The sequence below is a fragment of the Gallus gallus genome, chromosome 4, assembly GCF_016699485.2.
Source record: "Gallus gallus isolate bGalGal1 chromosome 4, bGalGal1.mat.broiler.GRCg7b, whole genome shotgun sequence".
NCBI lineage: Eukaryota > Metazoa > Chordata > Aves > Galliformes > Phasianidae > Gallus > Gallus gallus.
Window position 1 is genome coordinate 88,534,084 of NC_052535.1, and position 19,381 is coordinate 88,553,464.

General features: G+C 48.3%; 1 protein-coding gene across 6 annotated transcripts in view; it reads right to left on the reverse strand.

Annotated features, from left to right (window-relative positions):
- Nucleotides 1-19,381, reverse strand: part of SLC4A11 (solute carrier family 4 member 11) — a 130,006-nt gene that overhangs the window by 79,415 nt on the left and 31,210 nt on the right. For 2 of the 6 annotated variants that reach the window (XM_025150089.3, XM_015286072.4), the window contains exon 1: nucleotides 6,634-6,978. The exons of 1 other annotated variant lie outside the window; for it this stretch is intronic. In XM_025150089.3, the coding sequence (XP_025005857.1) occupies nucleotides 6,634-6,859 (226 nt within the window). In that variant the 5' untranslated portion in view covers nucleotides 6,860-6,978. Of the gene's footprint in view, nucleotides 1-4,368; nucleotides 4,496-6,633; nucleotides 6,979-10,993; nucleotides 11,067-16,395; nucleotides 16,614-19,381 lie in introns of those variants that run through there. 3 more of the 6 variants (XM_040700098.2, XM_025150090.3, XM_025150092.3) reach the window with 3 other exon arrangements.

Here is a 19,381-nt window from a genome sequence, read left to right on the forward strand (position 1 = left end):
GATCAAGTTCAAAGGGTATCAATATTGCAGGATCCTCCTGCATGGCATTGCTCATGCCTACAAAATAAGACTCGGTAATTTTCATGGAAGAAGCAAGCAGCAAGGTCTCCTGGTGTAAACACCTGCTGCAAGTTATTTAAAACCACTCAAGTCAGCAAGAACAAATGGACGGCAGCATGTGAGAAGCAGTTTTGCCTCAGGTTACCACTTCTCATTGCCATCTACACAATTAAGTAGCTGATCTATTCCCACTTCAACTGGAGAACGCTGGTGGGAAGTCACCTCTTATCGGCAGTCGGAGATGAGGTGTGCCCATATGCTGCCGTTCTGGGCAATAATCATCAACACACAGGACAAAAGCTCAAAAGTTTTACCCATTTTCTCAACACCTAAGAAGTGTGACAAAAAAAGCCAGAAAAACACACAAGAACTGATCACCCTCATTAAAGGAGGGTAATGTACGAAAAGTAACACTTGTTAATACTTGGCCAAGAACATAGCTGGTAAGGACAGCACACAAGCACTGCTGCCTGTGGCAATCCTAAACATAGGTTTCTCCTCCTGAAAGCATTCCTTTGCATTAATAAAGACAGAGGAAAACATGTTAGAAAAAGTCAGTATCAGTAAATATCAGCAAAAAGACCTTTTGCCATTCATTAAATGGGCAGTATGAACACTTGTTTACCTCCTAAGGAGTTTCTACCTTGAAGGGATAAAAGTCAAGATAAAATGAAGAGCTCTTTTTCACAGTGGTTTTACAGCCTTGCTCCCTGTGCAAGAACCACATAGAGCAGAAGCCTATCAACATCTCATCCCAAGCGGAAGATGAGAGGTATAAATCCTTCTTTTACAATCATACAATGGCTTGGGTTGGAAGGAAACCCAAGGATCATCAAGCTCCAACCTCATCCCCCCACCACAGGCAGGGCCACCAACCTCCATATCTAATACCAGGCCAGGCTGCCCAGGGCCCCATCTAACCTGGCCTTGAACACCTCCAGGGTGCATCCACCACCTCTCTGGGCAGCCTGCTCCAGAACCTCACCACTCTCATAATAAAGGCTTTTTGCAAGACAAACAGAGGAGGCAAAGGGCTCCTGCTTGTCCTCTACTCATCTGAGTGGCAGAACCATTTGTGCCTAAAAAGTCTTCCTAACATTACTTTCTACAGCATTTTTTTTTTGAAGACATGCTATCTTCTCTCAAGACCTTAACCGAATGGGTTTAGTACATCATCTGTGTGCAAACACCTACACCAAATCAATGTGGGAACACTTGAAGATAATCTAGAAGGCAGTCATGACCCAAGGAGATTTTCATCTACTCCAACCCCCTTTCACCTTAGTGAGCTTTTAGATAAGTCTTGTCCAGAGTAGGCACGAAGGAAGTAGCCCAACCTTATGGCCAACTGCTGCTCCACTTAAGAGACTTAGATCCACTGAGACATCACCTTTGCTCTCCTTTCATGTAGGCATGGCCACCCAATAGCACACTGTTAAATATTTATACATATATATATATTTAAATACTCCTCTTGCAACAAACCTGTGTAGATGTCACATACTTTTCCAACTCCTGTGTCTAAAAGAAGCATCCCCAAAGGATTTGCCCTGCTTCTTTGCTTCCTTGATTGGTTATAAAGCCTCATACTCCCATTTTTTATTTATTTTACACCAAGTTCTGGATTACCTGAACCTAAACTCTAAAACCACTTCAGAAAGCTCAGTTTTGTTGGGTTTAGGAAGACACAACATCAACAGTCTGGCATCTCCTAGGGTAACCCATGGTGCACTGGAGTCACTTGGGTCCAGCTAAAGTATCCACCACAGCATGACCACTGTAGGATGCCAGAAAAGCAACTTTTATGGCTCCATGGTTCAGGGAGCATTAAAGTATTTAATCTGGGCCCATATGCAAGGCGCTGGATATTCTTCTGATGCAGAGAAGCAGTGCAAGGAGATCTTAAATCACGCCATGGTCGCTCCAGCAAACAAAACCCTAAAACTCATTTTCACATTTGCTGCCTGTAAAAATAGAGAACATCGCATTGAAAGAATAGAGCAGGAAGCATCCTCCTGCCTGCTCACTCCCAGGCAAACACCCACCCACACACAGGCTCAGGGATCAGACAAGCCTGCTTTCAAAGCATTTTCCTTACTGCATTGAGTAATTCCCCCTCCCCTTCATCCCTTTCCCCAGCTTCCTCCAGAACACCCATTGCAATAAAACCACCTAATGAAAAATAGTAGTTGTCACTGTCACAGCTGACAAGGCCTCCTCTCCCCAAAAAACACGCATGCAGAAGGCTGGCACCAGGCTGCCCAGGTTGACTCATCACAATTGAGCTCACCCCAGGCAATTAACATCCAAGTGTGCCTCCCAGAGGCGAGGAGGCAACCCTGGGAATTAAGAGCAGTACAGCTGCTTTGCTCTTCCTCCTTGGACAGGTTTCTTGGCCATCACCTCATAGGTGACCCAAAGCAAGCCACGGAGCTGGGGAACAATGACACTTTGGGATTTGGCTGACAGATGAACAGTTTGGGCCATTAGCTTTATTTTAACCCCCAGGTTTTGTTGGGCCCTCTAAAAAATGTGATTTAAAACTTGTAAGGGTTTCTCGCATGAGTGCTACACAGAGAGGAGCGAAAGCAAATACCTCCAGAGATCCCACAAGCTGGAAGAGACCCAAGAACCAACCAGCAGAGGCTTTCCAGTAGACCTTTCCCGAACAGTTTAAATAATTTAGAAAGCTTTAACTCTTACTGACAGCTTTTCAAATGGCTCCTTTCACTTGCAAGGCCCTATCACCAAAAACAAAAAAATCATCTCATTGCTCCCATCAGAAGAGATAGAGCTACAGCCCCAAATCTTGGTCGGGACTGGATATGGGTTGAAAAAAGGGTGGTTTTAAAAGGTGACTGTTGTGTTTTTGGCTGAAATTCTTCCCCACACAGGAAGGTCTTTCAGAGGCCACCAGTGCTGCTGTGTAAAACATGCCAATGTGGTTTAAAATCAGTAGAAATTCCACCTGCTTGGGGCTATCCAGAGGAACAGTGCTGCTCCCTACAATGGTTCAGCTGGGTTAAATACTGTAAAAATTAAGCTGCAAAGTAGAAACAAGGAACTACACCCCTCAGGTTTGGGATTCTGGTGGAAGAGGTGCTCCAACAGCAGCAGTACACACTCCAGCATTCCCCCCAGGATACCAGGACCGTGATTGGGAATGTAAAGTACATTACTACTAAGCTTTTATTGCAACTAAGCAAGCAAAATGTTGTTAAAGAGACTGTTGTGGATGACCAAGCTTTGTGTCAAAGTTTATCCTGCACCTCTTCCCACCTCCACTGCCCAAGAAACCACCTGGAAGGATCAGAAGACCCACTCTCATTCACACAAAGCCACAAGATTGAAATCAAGATCTACACTGGAAACAAGAAGGGGATGAAAGTAGAGCAGTGGTCAGCCCAACTGATCACCAAGAATGTCAGATTTTCAGTTGTGGTTCCAGGAAAGGCACCAAAAGGAAAACATCCCCCAGTATTAAAAACAGCCCAAAGGAAAAAAGCAAAGGCAGGCAGCTGACTTCTGCAGCCTCAGCCCTCCCCACAGAAGTGGTGATTTCACATCCCAACAAACAGGCTCAGCAGGATGGCACGAGCAACCCCGTAGCATTTCTATACCCAGGAGCCACTAAACAGCAAACAACAGTGACAACAACAACAACAACGTGGGCAAGGGGAGAGCCAGCAGCACCACATCAGTTCTTGCCATCCATCATCAACCCAAAATGAAAACGCTTTGGTCCAGTGATGAAATAATTACTGACTGACAACACATGTCAGAGTGTTTATCAGTAGGACATTGTTTATGGTTCGTCTACATGGCTTCCATGGCTACAGCATCAGGGACGATGCTTGCTAGCATTTTACATCACACGCATGCATTTTGTTTTCACTCAGCAATGCACTTTCCCCACGTGAAACATCAGTATGTAAAGCCTCTCTCTGGCAGGCTGGGAGGACGTTTCAGCATTAAATTTGAGAGGAAAAGAAATAAAAGAGCAGGCAAGACATGCAAAGGGAGGTGAGCACAAGGTACCTTGAAACTAAACCCAATCCCTGAAAGGCAGCACCCTGACTAAAGTAAACTGAATTCAGGAGGTATCCTCCATCCTTAAACACAGACATCCAGCACAGCAATAGACAGCATCACCGAGCAGCAGAGCCCACTGAAAAGCCATCAAGCACTGCCTTACTTTAGTGAATTAAATAATTCAAGAGCTGGCAGAGCTGCCTTTCTGGATTTCCTGTCCAGACATCACCCGGCATCAGCAGTGTTCCAGTATTGTTGCTTCAGACCACAACTTACCTGCACTACTTCTTCAATAGAGATGCTGTTCCCATCCAAACAGCCTCCGCTCCTCTCCCGGCTGCTCTGAGCCAGCGCACCCAATCCCCAGTGCCACTTGCTCAGGTGGCCGAGGCAGCAATGGCTTGTGTTTTTTCAGTGCCTCCAATATTAATCCAGCCAGAGCATCTTTCTCCCTCACTTCCAATTGGCGAGCGGCAGATGGGTGGAGTGAGAGCGTGACCCATTAGCTCCCAGCTGGGCACCTCCAGCCCAGCACCCAAACCCAATGCCAGGCAAGGGATGCCAGCAAGCCGCTAACTTCACACCACGATGGGATTGGGGTTTTCTCCTCCAGCCCCCTCCCCCCCTCCAGGATCCGGAGATATTCCCCTCTGGGAGCGAGGCAGAAAAACAGATTAAAGCCACCCTGCACTTTGGAGCTGGAGCTTTTTTGCTGGATGCCGTGCGGGGAAAGCTCGTGTGCCTCCTTAAAGAAAAAGGCTTTGTGGCAGCCAGGCTCAACCAGAAGTGAGATCCTGTACCTTAGGAGAGAAGTGCAGGGGAAAACAAGAGGATGCAAAGATGCAAAAGGAAGAGGGGAGAAAAGCTGCTGCCTAGAGATGGATATAGCGAATCTCTTAAAGGCATCACTGCTCTACTCTGACTGCACTGCTGCCTCCTATGTCTTTTTCCCAGCACGGGCAGCAGCAGCACAAGGGTTAATGCATGCATTCAGCAGCAGACGAGGAGCCTTTGTAAGGGAATGGGAAACAGAGCACTAAGTCCGGGCTGCTACAACAAGTTGCAGAAAATAGAGCTGAAGAGAGCTCACCTCGCCCAAGGAGGTTTATCACCCAGTCTGACAGCCCAGCACTTTGCTAAGCAGCACCCACAAAGCTTGGGGGGGGGGGAAAGAAGATGCCACATCCTCTCTCCCCCACGCTCCAAGCCAGTCCTATTCCTACTGCTTTCCTTCCCTTACAATGCAAGATTCTCATTACAGCAAGGCAAGTCTCCCCCAGCTGGATGCTTACAGCCCAGAGCAGCAATCTCTTCCAGCCAAGAAGAACGAGGAGGAATAAATCAGCTCCCCAGAACAGCATCAGGTCAGCCTCCCAAAAGGTAGAGCCCTACGGAAGAAACAAGCAGCAAGTTCTCCAAACCCCAGGTCACTGCCATCTCCGAGTCCCTAAAATCACAGCCATCTGAGTTGCTGTAAGTAACAGTCCCACAGCAATTATCATTTACCAGGAGGCAGCCAACACTTCCCATGCAGAGGGAGGTGGGGGAAAGGCATTGCTTTTAGTGGAGGGATTTCGGAGCCACATTGCCCATCCTCACTCCTCCTGCTACAGGCTTGCTTCCGCTGCATGAAACCACAGCTCATGTTTTTAAACACCTCCCACGCATTCTCCCTGCTGTGACTGCTCAGCTGCTCTCCTCCATTTCTTTGCATGCCACCTGACCAGCTCTGCCAGGTGAGGTGCATGGCTGCTGGCTTGTTATTAAGAGGTAAAGCAAGTTTGCTTTGGGGGTGGGAGATCTTTGGTGGTCTCCAGCCTAGCAATGTGCTCCAGGCAATGCAGTTTTAAAGCCATATCAAAGCTGCTCGGGACCTCATTTCACCAACTGCAATCTCCCTCCTGAAAAAGTTTTTACAAAATATAAACCCTTAGGATCAGCACTTCAAGCAGCCTCAACTCCTGCAACAGGATTTACCGTTTTCCCATATAGATTCTTTGCAACAACAGTGTTGACAGCTCTGAACCAAGCTAACACGCATAAGGAACTTCTCCTGTAGTGCTGAAATCTGCAATAAAGGATCTTAATCACCTATCCCCACACTTGATAGCTTTAATAACAGTTTAAAAGATAAAGCTGAAAGCAATGCAGCCCTAAAGGTGAAAAGAGCCTGCCGAGCCTCCAGCAGGTATTTCAGGTTTTGGACACTGCTGGATTCATATCAGTGAATGAGCAAGCTTATGAGACAAAGGACTGCCGAAGAGTGGTTTCTATTCTTATTTTTTCCATGCCGAGGTTGTTTATCAGCTCCCCTGGTTGAGGTACTCGAGCTGCTCCGTAGTGGAGGTGGCAGCAGCCAAGCAAGCATCACTAGGAGAGATCTAGAGAACGGAGCACACCAACCACCCCACACCAGCACACCCACCAGCCCTACGTGCATCACCTCCCTCTTCCTTCCATCCACCACCCAACTCTGAGCATCTCAGCACTCATCTCAGCTTCCCAGTGCCACCCTCCTCTGTCCCCAACCCACTCACGTACCGTCCACCGGCCCGCTCCATCTCTGCGGCACTAAACGTTGAGGCCACGGGGCCAGGTCCTGCGAAGAGCCAGCACTGGCCCCAAACTGCCCATAGGGTGAGCGCAGGAAGGTAAGCTGGGGGTAGCAAAAAGAAGCCGGCTCCATGAGGACGGAGAAGAGAGGAGAGCCAGGTACGAAGCAAACCGCGTCTGCCTTCACCTCCTTCAGCTGGTACTGTTGGGACATGCAGTCTCAGAGCCTTCTTCCCAACCAATTTCCTTTCTCAAGAGGAATGGATGTCAAAGAAATAATAAAAGCCCCTCGAGAAGCCCCGTTGCTGCTGTCACGGCCTCGCGGAGCGCACTGGAAGGCTGCGTCTCCAGCCTGTATTTAAACGCGCCTCTCAGAAAGCAGAGATGCAGCACAGGAAGAGACAAATTCCAGCCCTGCGTCGGGCTGATAAGCCAGGTTTATAATATTCAAGAAGTATTGGCATTACTACAGTTCCTCCCCTCCACCCCTCCCCAATGAGGATCTCGGGCAGTAGCTTGTTGTGCACAATAAGCAAAAAAGCCCAATCCCTTAAAAAAAAAAAAGCAGCCTGTTCCGGTGGGAACAGCCAATGCGTTGAATAAAACAAACACACACGTGCTAAACCCTGGGGATGCAATTAGGCTCAGAGCAAGGGAAGAGGCATTCAGCTCCAGGAGATGGAGACGAGCGGGAGGAAAAGGAGAGTAAAGCTTAATCCCGAGGCAGTGCCCCATCGGGTGGGTTTTTCCCCTAAGGGGGTGATCCTGAGCAGCAGCCCCCACTGCTGTGGGGTGCCAGCACCTGTACTGGCACCAGGAAGGAGAAAGAGCACCTCATTCTCAGCCCCTCCTCTTAATTCTCTCTCCCACTCATCTTCACCCGCCGGTAACTCGCTCCATCACCTTTACTGGTCAAAGTTGGATATTAGGAAGAATTTCTTAAAGAGTGGACAGGCATTGGCACAGCTGCACAGGGAGGTGGGGGCAGTCACCATCCCTGGAGGTGTTCATGAGCCATGGAGACATGGCACTGAAGGTCACAGTCAGTGGGCATGGATAGGGTTGGGGCTGGTGACTTTAGAGGTCTACCCCAACCATAACGATGCCGTGATTTTATCTTACCCACACTGTCTCAAAAAAGCCGACCAGATGAGATTCAGATCAATGAATTTCCTGCATTACCAACTGTCCCCATCCATCCCATCACAGGACAACCATAAGGATGCACAGTTCCAGCCTCATGAGCCTGACTGCTGCGGTTTGCATCAGCCTCAAACTTGGGAAGCTCAAAAGCACCCATAGGAGGGAAGCTCAAATGTGAGATCAGTGTTACCCACTCCAGTGGCTTTTCTCTCCTCCTCTTCCTGCAGTTCCTCTGAATCAGAGATGCCCAAAATGCCCTCTGTTCCCTGTGCCCTACCCAAACCACAGCTCCCACCAGGAACACAGACCCTTCCTCAGTAACAGAGGGGCATCCAACTTCTCACCCATTTGATCGCAAGTCAGAGCCAGGGATGAGTTTAGAAAGGAGAAATAGAATAGAATAGAAACCCATGGAGACAGAAGTGACAGCTGAGCGCTTTGATATCAAAGCCAGCACTGACAGATGCAGGGCTCTGCTCCTGGGCCAGCACATCGCCATGCTCAGCACAAAGGCTTCATGCAGAGCTTATGCTAGAACCATATTTAGGACGTTACTTTGCACTGAGAAAAGTTCTCCCATTTCACCCAGTCCCAGCACAGATTTCCTGAAGGAGATGCTCTGCAAAGTCACAAAACACTGCTCACACTCAGATGACCTCAAACGAACAGCTCCAGCACTCTATTCCCAACCTTTCTGCAGTGCATCATTGCAGAGGACCCCCTACTCCCAAAGCAGCAATGGCACCACGCTGTGCTCAGCCACCACAAAAGGTAGTTGGGATGGAACACATGCTGGATATCTGCTGGCGCACTTGGCAGCCATCTGCGTGTTTACAGGGTGGATGACAGTTTCACGATGACAAGACATTAAAGCATCCCAGGCTTGTTTACTCCCAGAGAAATCCCACAGAAGGAAATGGGACTTCTCCAGAAGTGGTTTTGCACTTGGAAGATGGTTGGTAGCTCAAGTGCCACCTAAGATCGAGTCGTGGAAGGCTTTTGGAAAGCGTAGCCATCACTGGGGCTTCCTAGAGAAGCACAATATAAGAACAACTCAGTGGGGGAAAAGATAAATAAATCAGATTTCCCCTTAGACATGGTTTTGGACCTGTCTTCAGGCATAAAGCCCACATGCAGAGCATCAGCAGGGCTCAAAGCAAAGGCAACGTTTGAAGTTTCAGCATTCCATAGGGTCTAACAGGCAATAACGTGGCACCAATCAAACCTCACAGCTCCCTTCAGCAAGAAACACCAAACTTCTCAGCAAAACCTGAGGTTTTTTGGAGGTTGCACAGAGTGCTTCTGTTTTGGATTCTTTCAAAGCCAAGACACCCTCATTTTTACTTTGTATCGCTGAATGGCTTGGGTTGGAAGGATCCCCAAGGATGTCGACTCAAAGAGGAAGCTCGCTTTAAGAGCCATTTATAGCCCCAAGTGATTTATTATAGCTTTACTGTAAGTCCAGGCACTCCGGGTTTATATACAGTTGTTACCACTTGGGGAGTCAAGTGAGCCCCCACAGTGAAAAACCCCACTCACGCTTCAGGCTCTGTTCAATTAAATGAGCTGAAGTGCTCCAACTGCCAAGGAACAACATGAGAGCCAGAGAGCAACTTCCACTGTGGTACAGAACCCTTGTGGAGAGGCAACCATACAAAAGCCACAGATGTTTCAGAACCAGAAGCTCTGGCCACATTGGATTGGCCAATGCATCCCAGTTACAGCAGGGGAACAACGGCATGCGGGGGTGGCAGCAGTGACTGAGGTTGACAGGACTGAAAGCATTGCATCACCATTTCCTTCTAACTTTAACCTACCCAAGAACAAAACAGCCCCAGAACCAACTCCAACAGCAGCCCAGGTGAGGTGGCTGAAATGCTGCTGGACTCACACAGCCTTGGGTCAAGCAGTTCATCCCATCTTTCAGCCACGCTCTGCGGGATGGGAACTATACCCAGGAAAGACAAGGCTATGCTTCCAACTTGAGAAAACCCAAAGATTTATTGAGAAATCTTGCACAGAAAGACATCAGGGCAGCTTGGAAATGAGTCCATACGCTCCCAAACAGGCACTGCCTGTGTGCATCTTGCTGCTGGCCAGCCCTCACCATCAACTCTTAATGACAGTCCTGGACACGAAAAAAAAACAACAGTACAGGAAGTTTGGAGGAAATGCATCAGAACTGAAGCAACCTTTTTTTCCTTCCTTAAACAGAGGTACAGCCCTCCCTCCCTAATCTGTGATCTGGGATTGAAGCCTATAGCCCATTTCCCCCACCACAGCTTTTGCAGGCAAAGCTGTTGTGCCACCTACAGTTGCTTTTCCTCCAGAACAAACTTCCCTATGCAAACTCAAGTCCCCGGCATTTAATTTAGTGACAAACCAGCACGAATGCAGCCACGCCGAGCAAGGAAGAGCCCCCTTCGGGGAGGGAAACACTGCAGAAGGTGGCTTTTAAAAGTTGAGCAGAAGCCAAAGAGCGCAACTCAACGTGCATTTAAATCCACCCAGTTGCAAGCCCTGCAAACTGGAGCTCACAAGCACACGGCTGAGGACCTGCCAACACATACGGCTGTCCGAGTGTCTCTCTTCGTTCAGCTCGAGCTGCTTTAACTTTTTCTTTAATTATTTATTATCATTACCATTGCCAAAGTGAAGCCAAGCGACCGCATCCGCAAACAGAGCGCCGGAGAGGAGCTAACAGCAAGCCGTGCCCTCCTCCCATGTGAGGTATAAACAAAGCACACAAAGGGGGGAAAAAAAACACCCAGAACAACAAAAGGTCCCGAATTTTAAATTGCTCCTTCATCCTCCTCCATGCTGGGTCTGTGCCCTCTGCGTTTATCCCACCCCAAAGCCGTGCCCGCCCGGTGTAAGCAGCTCGGTGCTGTCCAACGAGCCCAGATGCAAAGTGTCATCACCTCCTCAAAACAACAGCCGGCTCCCATCCAAAGAAAATCCCCAAAACAGTGACGCAAAAAAAGCCAAGCTTCCCCACTTTCCTCCCCCAGAAAACCCCTTCCAAGAGCCGGGCAGCAGCAGCAGCACGCGTCCCATTGCATCCCATCACCGCGCATCGCACTGCCGGCATTCCCCCCCTCCCCCCCCCCCCCCAAAAGAGGGGACAAACCGGGGACACCCCCGCACCCTCAGCCCCTTCTTCCCCATCTGCCGTAACGCTCATCGCCGTGGCGTGGCTGCTCACCGCATGGCTGGAGGTGGAACACCCGCCTGGCTGCCATGGCTGCCTCCCTTTTTCCTCTCATCCCGTCTTCACCATCTCGACACTTTAGGACTTTGGTGGCGGTGTCGGGGTCAGCGGCGGCGTTCTTTTTTAATTATTTCTTTTTAACCTTTTTCCACCCCCCCCCCTTCCTCACCCCCCACCCCCCCCTAAAAAAAAATAAATAAAAAGACGCAGCGCAGCCTAAAACTGAAAGTCCCCCGAGCGGGAGTGCGGCTGAAGGGAAGGGCCGGGGCGGGGGCACAGCCCGCCGGGTCCTAGCGCCCTCCCAGCCCGACAGCAGGGCAGCTCCACGTGTATTCAAACCAGCAAGGTTTCAGGCTTCAGTTCCCCCTTTTTTCCCCCCTCTCCGCTGAACTCTGTGTGCTGAGATTTTGATGCTACAGGTGTTGGCAGGTGAGGCGCTGCCTGTAAGCTCGCAGCTGGGTGGAAGTGCTAAGTGGGGAAAAATCCCACTCCGCCCAATAGGTAGGGCTGATGGTAGAACAGCATGGGTTGGAAAGGACCTCAGAAATCATGTAATCATAAGTCGCATATCATATCATAACCCACTGCTGCAGACAGGGTTATCAATTGCTACGCCAGACACCAGCTCAGGCTGCTCAGGGCCCACCCATAGCCTTGGGCACCTCCAGGGATGGGGCACCCAGCACTGCTGCCCAGAGCTGTGGGATCTCACCATCCTCTCACTGAAAGTTTTCCCTCAACACCTAATACAAATCTCCCTCCCTTGAGTTTAAAGCCACCCCTTTTCTCCTATCACTCTCAGGCACATACAAAAGTCACTCTCCCTCCTGTTTATGAGCTCCCTTTAAGTGCTGGAAGGACACAGTGAGGTGTCCCCAGAGCTGTCTTCAGGCTGAACACCCCCAGCCCTCAGTGCATCCTTATGGCCTCCTCCAGACCCCTTCCAACAGCTCCACATCACAAAGTCCTTTCCACCCCCTTCAGAACTTCCCCAGACACATCCCAACAGAAGTACATTTGAGTCCAAAGCAGACAGACAGATTTCAAACCCTTGGAGCACACCAAACTCCTCTACAAAACCACACAACACACACACACACTTCTACAAGACGTAGAACGCTGCTCCCAGCCTACAGCCCTTAAGAACAAAAGCAGGTGAACATTACTTTGTGATTTTTTCCTCCTTGTTCGCTGCCACGTTGTTTCCTCACAACCAGAGCAAACCTCAGTGCCTTTTGCCCCAAATCCCTCTCCCAGCAGCATCTGAGTGCCATCACCAGGAGCAAGGAAAGGAATCAGAACAGGGACACAGCCAGGAGCCCATTTCATATCTGAGGTGTGTACACCTGCAGGGAAAAGCAGAGACTGAAAGCTAACACTTGCACTGGAATAAAAGCAAGGTGGCAAATGGAGGACATTTGCATCGTCTCCAGAAGCTGTGCTATATCATGTTAAGATAAATAGCTATGCAACCATGCAAGCTGGATGCTTTTATTGTTTTCCCCATCTTTCCTTCCTCTAGGACAGTCAGAGTTCCCACCTTTTGATCCCAATCTGGAGACAACTGGGAAAAACTATTAAGGGGGATGCTACTGTATTCCATAGGCTTATGGCTCTTTCCTCCAGCCCCATAGCAGTGAATCACAGAATGGCCTGGGTTGAAAAGGACCACAGTGATCATCTGGTTTCAACCCCCCTGCTACGTGCAGAGTCTACCATGGAGACATCAAGACTTGAGTCAGCCAGACTGGTAGGGGAAAGGAACAGATCCAAAGTTGCAGAAGTTTGGAGAATTCCTCTAAGACACATATCCTACAGACACGAAGTCAACTGTGGGCAACTGAGCCCCATATTCTTTCCCTTTTATACCTCAGACCTAACCATATCTCACCATGATGAAGAATTATCTAACAGCATGTATCCCTTACTGGAAATATTACCCCAACACCAGCACAGCTTTCTGGACAACAAACACAGGTATCAGCTTATCTGATTCGACGCATGGCACCAAAGAAGATATCAGATACCTTCTGTCTGGCGCTATCTGGTCCATTCCAATGGCTCCAGCCCTGCTCTTCGCCAGCAGACTCCACCAGCCCAACTAAGCAGAGTCACCCAGAGGGAGAATGATCCAAGGAGCAGACATTGAACCCAACCCATGAGCCTCAGTGAGAAAACAACTTCATGCAAAGGCAACCTCTCTTCAAAGTGAATGTTTGTTTTCCTCGTAGCAAGCTATTTCTTCTCAAACGTCTGATTGGCTTTGAGGAGCTCTTTGTTCCAAAGTTGGCTTGGGGCTGCATTCAGTCCTGACAGATATTGGGCATCTTTGCTTTCCAATGGGACACTTCCACCACCACCACAGCTTTTGTAGTGGGCTAGCACTGGAGACTGCAAGAGTTTGGAGCCTAGAAAGAAACACTAAGTGGATCCAAGCATTGCAGAGTGACTCCTACCAAGTACCCATGCATGAAGTGGTGCTGGGATTGCCATGCCTGCAACACAGCCAAGACTTGCCATAAAAAGAAAACCAAAAACTGCTCATGGGATCAAAATAAAAAGTAAATTCAGTACAACCATAACCTGTAGTTCAAGTTATCCTGTTTTAATCACGCCCTGAACCCCTTCAGTCCCTCCTGCAAACTGCAGTGAAACAGGCTGCTTTGCACCAAGCTCCAGTGGCACAGCCTGGTCTGACCCCAGCTGCAGGAGAGCAGCTCTGCTTGCAGGACCATGCAATAAATGCTGCAGCACAGCAGAGGGAGCACAGGGTCCTGCTGGAAGCCCCTTTAGGGGAGCAGCAGCCAGATAACAGCTCCCTCTTTAGTACCTTGATGACAAGGATTTCAGCATCTATCCCAAAGAGTCCTCCAGAACCCTTTGGTCTCATGAACACTGCAAATTGCAACCACAGCACTAGGGATCCCATTGCAGGATAAGTGTTGGAAGCCACTGTATAGCACAATGGTGTGCAGAGATCCATGCTGGGTTGAGGCATCAGATTTGCTTTGAGAAGTCAAGGGGATTCAATATCGGAGGCCAAGGTGACAAGTGGCCTTGCAGGATGAGACAGCAGAGCAAGTTGTCTGGCTGTGATCATCATTCGGTGCCTGTCCTCCAACTCACAGCAAAAGCAAGCAACCAAGTTTTAGGCAGTACAGAACCGGTCCCTCCAGATGCAAGGGTACACATCTCAAGTTACCCTGTAAGAGCCAAATCTTTTGCTCTTAGGGTTGTTCTCCCCACCACCACCCAAGGGGTATTCATCCAAACTGGAGGTAAGACTTCAGAAGCGGTTGCAGAAAGGTAACTCAAGAAAAGTCATGAAAGCAGCACAACGCAAGTTATCCCTTCATCTCTCTCCTGCAGGTCTATTTTCCTACAGCTTCCCAAGCCCCTCAAGCCCTGCCAGCTCTTCCCTGCAGGCTCTGGAGCTCCACAGGGCAGCAAGGAGCAAAGCGAGCTGGCACCCAGCCGGAGAGCTGCTGGGAAGGGCAGGCTCCTGGAGTGCAGATTGCACCCAGATGGTGATTTCCTCCTGGCTCTGGTAGGAGCTGGGGAAAGCAGCCAGTCTCTCCAGCACGCTCTGCCAGAGGCAGAAACTCCCTGGCAGAAGTCACGCCAGCATGCCCCTTTTATTAGGGCCAGCACCATGCAGCCAACTTGCATTGCCACCAATTGCAGGGAGATGCAAACAGGACCAAGACGAAGACCATAACTGTATTTACTGCAGTGCTTATCCTAAATACAACTCCTTCCCCACATCCCAAGATATGCATCCTTCAGACTGAGGGAGGTGCTCTCACCTTTGGAGCACGCTGAAGATTTCTTGTCCTCTTTGGAGGAGTTCTCCAGTTAAGACTCATCTCTACAGGATGAGAAGGGATGAGGATTCCCTTAACAAAACCTGGATGATCCTGCAAACATGAAGATCCCATCTGCCAGCAGAGCTGGGGCCAATGATGCTGGGCACTGCAATGCTGAAATGTGGTTCTTGTAGTGGATGCCAGCATCACCAGGCTTCTGACTAGGTTGGTTAGCAGGGACAGAACAAATCCTCTTCTCCTTGGCTGGAGGCTTAAGGGCCAAAACATTGACTAGGATCTTCTTGGCCATACCTGAAAGCTGCCTGAACACAGAGAAAAGCACCCTTTGTTCCCAGGAACAGGGGATGCTCAGGTCTTCCTCACCACAGGGACATTAGAGATGGGAATCTCTTCCCAGGCTTCCCCAGAGAAACATGAAGAAAGAACCAAACCTATGATTCTAAAGCCTAACCTAAGCCTAATCCACACCTTGGAGTCCTACCACACACCGAACACCGTCTCAAGACGTGGTTTAGTGGTGGGCACACAGTTGGACAAGATGACCTTGGAGATTCAACCATTTTAAGTCTTTCCATCTCTTATAGGAAGGCAGGAGAGCAACAGACAGGAAGACTCAATATGGCAAAGGAAGGTGTGAGCAGAGCAGCTCAAAGAGGAGCAACAGCATGTGAACTTGCCGAATTTCATGCCCCTACAGCTTATGGTCTGTCCTCCGGCACCTGAGGACATCCTACTTGAGAGGACTGGAGCCAGAGTTGGAAGCAATAAATGGCTAATCCAGAGAACAGTGCTGCTAAAGGAGCGTGGCACTGAGATCCAGCTCCTACCAGTAAGTGAAGCTCCAGCCGTCCACTTCAACACCTGAATGCCAGTTTTAGCTCACTGTAGCAATTAAAAGGACATCTCCACAGAGCTTGTCAAAGCACACCATAGCTCATTAACAACAGCACACCTCTACCATTGCTCTCTGAGCCTCATAGCAGCAGGTAACCATGGACTGGGAACCAGCAGGGAAATTCCCCCTGTACCACCTCACCTTCCTGCATATACCTGAGAACTGACACATCTCATCATTATAGGGCACAGCATGCACTGGCACAGCAGGATAGCTGAGATGCAGCCACAGGCAGTTGCAGATTACAATATGGAAAATGATGTTTTTCAGCTCTTCGCTTTCTATGCAGGGAAGATCGTGGGAAAAAGGATACCGTTAAGAGATGTTACATACAATGAGCCCTGTTAGCCTAAAACGGTCTCAGGCAGAGATAAGCACACAATAGCTTTGCACAGAGCCGCATCTGAATAGCTGAGTTCAGCCTCAGAGCATTAAAAGACTGTTGATTCCAGTAGAGAAGACACTTGCCAGCCTTTTCTTTTTTGTGCAATTTAAAGAAAAAGCCCTCAGTAACCAGTCCAGCCACAGAGAACCCAACCCTCCCTTCTGCACTCAGCAGCAGCTCAAACAATGTGAATGTTTTCACTGCTGCTGGAGGCAACAGGCTGGCGATAAGGAGTTTAGGTTCGTTATTTTCAGGGCTAATGGATTTAGAAATAAATGATGGTCCTTACCCAAGACTCAGCCGAACATGTTATGAAGCTCAAAGGACAGACTACAGCAGCAAATCCAGATGATGTCATGTAATAGAGCAATAAAGAATTACACAACCGAAGGCAGTAGATAAACAGGAACACTCAGCAACATCTGAAGGCTTAATTGAGGAATAACCTTAAATCTCAGCTGTGCACACCAGCAAAGCCCCTTGCCTAATAACCACCTTGCTCACACTGTATTCACAGATGTAAATGTTTACCTGAAATCTTCACAACCAAGAAGGGGAGGGCACCAGGAATTGGTTTCATACCAAGCCAAAGCACGTGGGAAGCAGTGGAGAAGAACACAAGACAAACGAAGACCAGCATTTCCTAGGCAAAGCCATTTTTTGCAGGCTCAGCAGCAGGTTCATGAGGACTCATGTGGGGGGAAACTGGTAGTCAAGAGCAACTAAAGCCAGCTTTAAACAGCCTAAAAACCCCACTTCTGACAGAAGAAAGGATCATATGCTGTGATGCGGTTCTGAAGATTCTTCACACTTTGGGATGACAACTTTCATCTCCCTGAGCAGATACAATTGCTGGCAGCAAACACACAAGAACAGAAAAAAACCTCAAGTTCCACAACGGGCTTCAAAGCCCAGTAGTGTTTTACTTGCTGCTAAAACAGATTCACAATTTGCTATGCTTGTTGAATTTAATTTGAGTTGCATGAAAAGCCTCTTGCTTCTCCTTGAGGTGCCTCCCTCCCAGCAGTGTACAAGTAGCATGCCCTCATTTTCTGCCTTCAGTGATTACAGTTCGGCACCTCCAGCTTTGACACTGCACAGATTGGAGTCAGGATTGGGTATTTGGGCAGACAATGCAGTAGAAGAGGCAATAAGTTTGCCAAATGCAAGTAGCCAGCAGAGGGTTTGAGCCGAGCACATGAAAGCCATAGAGTCATAAAAGCTGGGAAAGACCTCTACGACCATCAAGTCCAACTTCCTACCTACCACTAATGTTGTCTACTAAGCCATGACCCTCTGAGCCACATCTCCATGGCTCGAGGACCTCCTGGGATGGTGACTCCACCACTCACTCCCCAGACAGCCTCTGCCAGTGCATCACCACTTTTTGGGAGAAGGAATTTTTTACTAATATTCAATCTGAACCTCTCCAGCACAACTAGAGGCCATCACCCCTCATCCTATTACTGTTACCTGGGAGCAGAGGCTGACCTCCCCCTCTCCCAGACAGGAGGTTTGGGTGGTGCTGTATGGATCCAGGGGTTGGACTTGCAATACTCTATGACTCCGTACTCATGGATTTTTGCACCTGCTCAGATTTGTGAGCTACCAAGTTCAACAGAACATCCATTCTTGACAAGACACCTATCCTTTAAATACAGTGAAGTGGAGCTAGAAGCTAACAGCACCACAAGCCAGCAGGATAATGATGCTATGCAAGATAACTCTCTTATTAGACAGGGAGCATAGATAAGTACTTACACCTGGTCCTTATTGGAATTGGAAAGCTTCTTGGCCAACCAAATACAGGATTTCATGGTGATCTGAAGATCCCATCAGCTACAGCTTTGTGTTTTAACAATGTGTTTTCACAGAGATGATCAGATTAAGCCAATCTAATTAGCAAGTTAATTCTCACCCCTGGACAGATCGATATGCAGCTTTACATCCCCACCACCAGCACAAACACAGCTTCCAGGCTGCAACTACGACACAAGGGATCAATTTTTCCCACTGTTACAGAAAAGCCCCCACCACAGGAGCTACAGAAGCACCTCAATGGCACAGTTAGCTGTTAAAAGAGTTTTGTCCTATTAAAATTTGTTTGGAACACAAACAAATGATCAAACGTAGAGCTGTATGTATTCTGTTAGGGAATGAATGTGCTCTTTTGGTCACCTACAGGACAGGCATAAGGAGGTGTCAGCTTTAGCCCCGAGCATTCAGGTAGCATTCTGCTCCTGATTCACATTCACAACCTTAAAAGTTGCTGAGTTTTAATTAAAACCAATCCCATTCCAGCCCTATAAATATAAAATATAATTCTCCCATTCACAAGTGAGCCTTTCAGAGCTAATCAGAGCATGAAAGCAGTAGCAGGGTGTACATATACCAAAGTACAGACAATTAAGATTGTGCTCATGCTACTCAAAAGCTTAAATCATTCACTGATAATCAGGGCCATAATAGACTACAGAAGCCACTAAGTGAAGATACAGCCACAGCTTTGCCTTATTTTCACACGCAGGCAGGAAATGTGGATGCAGAGGGACCATCAACTACTGTGGTTTAGGATGCTGGTACAGTCCTTGCCATCACTCCAGCATAAGCACTAGTTGCACCTCTCAACAGCAAATTCAAGGTTTTGTAATCCAACTCCCATACAAAGTTACCCTCCCTACTGCCAGATTAAACAAAACCAAACTCTTTTGATGTTAAAAAGCCCAGCTGACCCAAATATGTGAGCTATTAGATAACATTTGTTCTTTAAAACTAGTTTAGACCAGTAGCATTCCCACTGCTTGGAGAACTGGATAAATAAAGCCCTTAGTGCCATTAGGGAGCAGCTCAGCAACAGTAAGTTTCTGCACTGAATGCTATACATTAATGCCATCAAGACCTTGTCTTTCTGTGAAGAGTGACAAAGCCAAGCAGAAAAAAATGGCTATTTGCAATGACTGTAGAACTCTTCCTGGTTCTTACATAGTTGCATAGCTCTGAACAGTTGCAGAAGAGAACTTCTGGTTGTTAATGCAAATAGTCACACTGCATTGGTAGCTGCAGTCAGCACAAAGCTCTGTTTTGGTGGGTTTTCATCTCCCCCTTCCAAGAGCTGCCACATATTTCCATTTTCCATAGGAAGGCTGTCCTTGTTCTCTAGAACACATACCAGTACCATTCTTCAAGTGATTAAGGCTGCTTTACACAGCCCTTCATAAGAACACCACATATCAGGACCATCTGAAGGCTTCTGCCTTTCTTTTCAGTCTTTGTAA